Below are 6900 nucleotides of genomic sequence, written 5' to 3' on the forward strand. Positions count from 1 at the left end.
GCAGCCAAAGGACACTTAAGGCAAGGATGGAGAATGTGCAAAGTCCTTGTCGAACTCAAACCCATCCGCCCCTGCCAGCATGCCCAATGGTCAGGGGTGGTGACAGGAGTCATAATCCAACAATACTTAGAGGGCTGCAGGTTCACCATACACTACTAAAGCCTTATTTATTCTTGCCAAGCGGCAGGTAATGCAAAGCCCCATCGCTTCCTGCCTCTTGTGCCTACTATCCAGCCCAAGACTTAACCGCAACCATCGCTCGGCTCCACCTCAGCCCTTGCTATATTCTTCTGAATTCTGCAAAACACTCTTTCTCTTGTCCTGAAAGACCTACATTGGCTCCCAGGACGTTTCCGAGCACAATTCAAAGTGTTGGTGCTGACCTTTAAAGCCCTAAACGGCCTCAGCCCAGTATACCTGAAGGAGTGTCTCCACCCCCATCATTCTACCCGGATACTGAGGTCCAGCTCCAAGGGCCTTCTGGCGGTTCCCTCCCTGTGAGAAGCAAGGCTACAGGGAACCAGGCAGAGGGCCTTCTCGGTAGTGGCGCCCACCCTGTGGAACGTCCTCCCAGCAGATGTCAGGGAAATAAACAACTATCTGACTTTTAGAAGACATCTGAAGGCAGCCCAGTTTAGGGAAGTTTTTAATATTTGAAGTTTTATTCTGTTTTAAATCTGTTGGGAGCCACCCAGAGTGGCTGGAGAAACCCAGCCAGATGGGCGGAGTATAAATAATGAATTATCATCATCATCATCATCCACCGGGCTTGGTGGGGGGCGTGGGGGAAAGGCAATTCAGGTTTTCCCTGGATTGACGTTTGCTCTGATCTATTGCTAAAGAGTAGGAAAGGGGAAAACCTCATGGCACAAGCAGAACAGAATGAGCCCTCAGTTCCATCTAGTGGTGCTAATTATTGTGCAAAAGTGCATGCTTAATTTATTCTGAAAGACATAAATTCCACGATGCATAATTTGTATAATTTTTGGCGTAGGAAACCCCCTGCTTTTGCAGCTCACAACAGAAATTGCTTTGACTATCGAGAAGCGCCCAACTCACAGAACCTTCTCTGCAATGCCCGTATCTATTTTCCGTGATGCTTTCACTGCATGGTCCTCTGTGGAGAATCATTCCAAAGGACCCCTGTTGCAGTGTGTGCGCGCACATCTGTGTGTAGAATTGGACCGTGATATCGAAAGCCTCCCTCCATACTCACAAACCGTCAATGAGTTAACCTGGTCCTGACTTTCGCCTTCTGCAACATGGGAGATAACAGCCCTTCCCCATCCTGGAAGAGTGAGATAAAAAGATTGCGAGCTGCACAGATTCAGCAGAACTAAAAGCCAGATGAGGTCTGTAACGAGAATACATTAGCATTAAAAAAAAAAATCTCTGTGAAGAAAGAGCTTTTCTTTTAAGATAAACTGATTAAGTCAAAGTCACCTTGAGGGCTAGAGACGAGGTCGCTCCAAGGCCTTTCCCTGGCCCCAAGGCAACTTAAGAATTCAAAACAAAATAAGGCGCTTCGTCCAAAGGGACAGAGTAGTCCTTAAGAAGAAGGGGTGTTTTTTCAAAGAGCTCCCCTTTGTAGCTGCGCCATTTGCCAGCTGGGATGTAAATGTCTCGCTCTTGCTTGCCCATCTCCAAGACGGGAGCCACCATCAGGGTGTCCCCAATCAGGAACTGGGAATCTATCTTGTGTGCAGCCTCGTCGTGAGGAGAAATCCACCAGATGGGCCGGATGATGGGGTCCCCAGTGTCGGTGATCTCCCTGGCCAGCTCCAGCAAGAGGGGGGCAACCAAAGACTCGTGGAGTCTGGTGAACTTCAGGGCGATGTCTATGACCTCTCTGTCATAAAGCCACGGTGGAATGGAGAACTGCATGGAAGGCATGAAGGCCGACAGCTCCAGCCATCGGATGTAGAGCTCCCGATCTGGGATGTCAACAGCACCTTCCGTTTTGTTAGGGAGAAAATTCCCGCCAATCATATCGGGCAGTACAAAAGGGTATCCCAGGAGGCCAATGGTCAGCACCGTAGGTATCAAGGACTTCAGCCCAAGTTCATACCCACAAATTGAGTCCCGGTCAATGATACGAACAAAACAAGAGATGTGCTGGGATCGGTAGCCGACTCGGACTTCTGCAAGCTCGTGAAATGGAATGGCCATTTCCGCATAATGCCGGGACCAAATGCTGGGATCTGCCAAGGTATGGAAAGTATGGAATTGTTTGGGAAGGTAGCACGTCTCACCGGCATCAAACTTGAAGGACGAGATGCTGTACTTAGTGCGGAGTTGCCTCAGGTGTCTCTGGAACCATTTTCTAGCCGAAGGGTTGGTGAAATCCAATATGGCGCCCACACCGTTCCACCACACAACCATGGCAGGGAGTGTCCCTTGTGGTTCCGTGACAAAAAGCTTCTTCTCTATTCCCACCTCAAAGTTTGGGGAACTTTTATGTACAAAAGGGTGTATCCAGATGGTGACGTTGAAGCCATCTTTCTTAAGCTTTTCGAACATATCTGTCGCCTGAGGGAACTTCGAAGGGTCAAAGTCAAAATCACCATAATTCTGTGAGTACATGTCATCAATTTCAATGTGGCTGTATTTGAAACCGTACTTTTTAATCATCTGTGCAAATCCCAGAACTTTCTCTTGGTTAATCTCCTTCTTGTACATGGCCCACGTTGACCAGATTGGAAACTGGAACATCCTTTCTGAAGGCACCTTCAAAGGTTTCCTGAAATGGACCTGGGCCATGTACCGGTGGACAGAGGTAATGTCTGAACCTATGCAGACATGGTAACTCAACTGTGGGAAGGGCTCGTTCAACGGCTCATATGGAGAATCTTTATACCTGGCTTGGAATATGAGGGACCTTTCCGAAGCATTGAACCCAAGGTGGAAGGGCACAGAGTCACTTATCTTGACGGCAGCTGCTTTGGAGGACAACCAATACCTCTCCAAGATGCCCCCAAAGCTCTTCCTGAAAGAATAGACATCACTAGTCACAAATGGCGCAGGTTCTTGGCTTCCAGGTAGACTGATTGGCCATTGCTGTCTGCTCATCTCGTAGCCTCCATACCAATGGGCGTCCCCCCAGAACATTTTGTGTTCCACTGCAGAGTCTGCCTCAAACTCTTCCCAGCGGATGATGTAGCACGTCACCGCCTCGTTGGGTTTGACAGTCTGGATGAGGAAACTGAACACCCCCCTTTCCGTACCCGTACAGCTTAAAACTCCCCTTTCCTTAGAACAAGACTCCAGGTCAAGGACGCCTGATTGGAAGGCCATCCTGAAGACCACTTCTCCATCCCGGTTTTCAATGGTGAAGCCTCCCTGCCACAGGTCCACCTGCTTCACCTTTACCCTCTCTGCCTTCGTAGGAGGAACCGTGTAGCAATGCAGACCCACGACCACAGCTATGACAAGTCCTGTTGCCAGCAGCATAGCTCTTCCAAGATAACTCTGCCGGGATGTCTGAGACTCCAGAGAGGAATGGAAAATTGGTTTTGTCACGGAACCATCTTCCCTCTGACGCTTCTCTCCTTTTCCTTGGCGACGGGACAACTGAGCTTCCATAATATCACAGATCTAATAGCTGCGGCCAGTGGTTGCTTGGCCCTCGTGGTGGCGAGTGTTTTTCTCAGCTGTATAAAGACTGTGTTTAAAAACAGCTCTGCCCTCTATCTTTCCCCCTTGCTGTAGGCAGGAATGCAGATCACTACCCTTCAGAATGCAGCGACAAAACACATCTCAGCCAGGCTAATAAATGAGCCTAATAAATTAATCCTGGTTACCGGGAGCAAGACTTCTCTGCCGCTGCAACCTCTGCTGGAGCCAGCATCCTGCTGCTTTCCTCGACTCTCGATGAGGCGATCAGCTGACCGAGGAAGGTTATTACGCAAGTGAGAGATGGCACAACTCCCTGCGAAGCCTCAGCCAGGTTTTTCTTTCTGGATGGGGAGAGGGAGCAAAGAAATTGCTTTGGAACAAGAGGCCCCAGGAATAGGAAACCAGGCAATGCAAAGACCTACAGCTGTGTGCAAAGGCCCCAGGAGCAGGCTGCCGTTCTCTCCGAAGGCAGGGGAGTCCTCTGGCGGCTGCATCTCATACCTTGCTAGCTGCCCTTGAGATGTCTTAGCGTCGCCGCTCCCTGCCCTGGCAATAATTTTCTCTGCGGCAGTTCAGCTTCATGAATGACACTGAAGATTTGGAGTGATCGCCCTTTCTTTTCTCTTGGATTGGGTTTCTTGTGTGATCTTTGGTGGCTCTCTACTTGTATTTCTAGATGTATGCCTTAACACACTGAAAAGTTATATTTGTGATAAATGAAGATATGTCCAAGGAGCTTTTTTAAAAATATTTTTTATTAGGAATTTCAACATAACAATTTATCAAAAACATGCCATCCTCATTCCCCCCCCCTTTTCCCCTCCCCCTCCCCAAAAGAAAAACCCACCCTCCCACCCCCACCGCAGACTTCCCTTGGCTCCTCTCTCTGCTTTTTCAGCTCATGTTATTCTCTGCATATTATAAAATTGTAAAGATCCTTAATTTATCTATCAATATGTTGTTGTTGTTTAGTTGTTTAGTCGTTTCCGACTCTTCGTGACCCCCTGGACCAGAGCACGCCAGGCACTCCTGTCTTCCACTGCCTCCCGCAGCTTGGTCAGACTCATGTTTGTCGCTTCAAGAACACTGTCCAACCATCTCATCCTCTGTCGTCCCCTTCTCCTTGTCCCCCCATCTTTCCCAACATCAGGGTCTTTTCCAGGGAGTCTTCTCTTCTCATGAGGTGTCCAAAGTATTGGAGCCTCAACTTCAGGATCTGTCCTTCCAGTGAGCACTCAGGGCTAATTTCCTTCAGAATGGATGCGTTTGATCTTCTTGCAGTCCATGGGACTCTCAAGAGTCTCCTCCAGCACCATAATTCAAAAGCATCAATTCTTCAGTGATCAGCCTTCTTTATGGTCCAGCTCTTACTTCCATACATTACTACTGGGAAAACTATGGCTTTAACTATACAGACCTTTGTTGGCAAGGTGATGTCTCTGCTTTTTAATATGCTGTCTAGGTTTGCCATCGCCTTTCTCCCAAGGAGCAGGCGTCTTTTAATTTCGTGACTGCTGTCACCATCTGCAGTGATCATGGAGCCCAAGAAAGTAAAATCTCTCACTGGCAATATGTTACCAATAATAAATTTGTGTTTGTTTATTCAAAACCTGCCAAGGAGTCCAGTTCATCTTGTTGTTTCTTTAGGTACTTTATAAAGGGTTCCCATTCTTCTTTAAAGTCACAGTTGTCCTTATCGTACAGTTTGTGTGTCAATTTCGCCAGTTCCACATAGTCTATCAGTTTCTCTTGCCACAGTTCTTTAGTCGGGATTTCTTCATTCTTCCATTTTTGTGGCCGTTGTCGCGTACATGAAAATGTTCTTCAGTTTCCTTGGCAGGTCTTTTCCTACAATCCCTAACAAAAATGCTTCAGGGTTTTTACAAATGTTAATTGGAACATTTTCTTCAGCTCATTGTATATCATTTCCCAGAATTTTTTAGTTTTACTACAGTCCCACCACATATGATAAAAAGTCCCTTCTTTTCCCTTACATTTCCAACATATATTCGAACCGGTTTTATACATTCTTCCTATCTGCACTAGTGTTATATACCATCTATACATCATTTTCATGTAGAGCTAACAGAGAGAAGAGGAAGGGGCTGGTATGAGAGCCAGGCCTGAGTGGGTCTTCTCAGGGTGGGAGACTCAGGAAGAGGAAGCTCTCTCAGGTGGGAGGCATTCACCCTCGGTTAAGCATTCACCCTAATGAGCATAGCTGTCAACTTTTCCCTTCTCTTGCGAGGAATCCTATTCGGAATAAGGGAATTTCCCTTTAAAAAAGGGAAACGTTGACAGCTATGCTAATGAGCCTTCATCCTGATTTGCTTGCACACTGGTTACATGCCTTCCTGTAAGTCATTTGTGCATTTTACATTTCTCAGTGCATTACCGTGTCAATTTCCAAGCAGCAAAATGTCTCATAAACTCACCACAAGCAAATCAGGGTGAATGCAGAAAGAATGCTCGCCGACGTGAAAACAAATAAGAATGAACGCTAAATAAAGACCAGATATAATCTAACCTCCATGTATACATTGTGTGAGCAAATTAAGATGAATGTTCAATTAATAGGTTGGATAACAACCAGAGCACAAACTGTAACACCCGGTCACAAAAGTTTCTGAAGTTTTCCGGCTGCAATTGAACTTGGCTCCTGAAGGTGGCAATGGAGGAAAAGCAAATTATATTAAAGGAGTGAAGGCTGCATGAAGCCACCAACGCAAAAACAAGAGAGGAAACTCTTGATGTACAAGATGAAAGTTTATCAAGCTCCATGCAATTCAATCTAAATTTTCTGCAAGGGGAATAAAAGGCTGGAACCCCTCTGCAAATTCTGTGTTGCAAAGTAGGTTCTGACTTGACAGTTGGAGCAGCCAGGTGGAAATCCATCTCCTATTGCAGAATTTTCCTGAAACTCTTGGAACAGTCTGCTTGCTTGCACAACACGCAGCATAGTTAATGCTGTTTTGCAGTTGTGCGTTTAAATATATTGGGCTGGATCTAGGAAATGGCTTGGACTTTGGCCCCATATAAATCAGTGTGGAAAAGTCAAGTCTCGTTGATTTCAATGAGAATCGAGCACAAGGAAGTTTTGGTGCAATCCTGGGCATATCTACTCACAGGTAAAATCCGCTGTGCCGAAGCGTGTAAGTCCTTAATAATTTTATATAAGATAGGGCTGCAGCCTTGGTCTGAAGTCAGCCTGCTGAATTTATAACACAGGTCAGTCAAAAGGAAGCACTTCTTAGGAACAGCTTGCTGAATCAGGCCAATGGCCCA

The 6900-nt window shown here is 46.6% G+C and overlaps 1 protein-coding gene across 2 annotated transcripts; it reads right to left on the reverse strand.

The window, feature by feature from the left end:
- Positions 1-913: 913 nt before the first annotated feature.
- On the reverse strand, positions 914-4342 carry LOC310744373 (myogenesis-regulating glycosidase-like). Of its 2 annotated transcripts, none has more exons than XM_083575656.1 (2): positions 1444-4342; positions 914-1288 (listed from the first exon to the last, which is right to left on the reverse strand). In XM_083575656.1, exon 1 carries the CDS (start codon positions 3580-3582, stop codon positions 1498-1500), a length of 2085 nt encoding a protein of 694 aa, XP_083431782.1. In that variant the 5' UTR covers positions 3583-4342; the 3' UTR covers positions 914-1288; positions 1444-1497. The 2 variants fall into 2 exon arrangements, with proteins under 2 accessions (XP_083431782.1, XP_083431781.1); XM_083575655.1 differs by having other exon boundaries at positions 914-1354.
- Positions 4343-6900: the final 2558 nt, after the last annotated feature.

The sequence above is a fragment of the Podarcis filfolensis genome (assembly GCF_964270895.1).
Source record: "Podarcis filfolensis genome assembly, chromosome: 11".
In the NCBI taxonomy this organism is placed as follows: domain Eukaryota; kingdom Metazoa; phylum Chordata; class Lepidosauria; order Squamata; family Lacertidae; genus Podarcis; species Podarcis filfolensis.

Bases quoted from the DNA above. Each gene is read 5' to 3' on its own strand.
- LOC310744373 (XM_083575656.1), bottom strand. From the start codon at position 3,582: ATGGAAGCTCAGTTGTCCCGTCGCCAAGGAAAAGGAGAGAAGCGTCAG.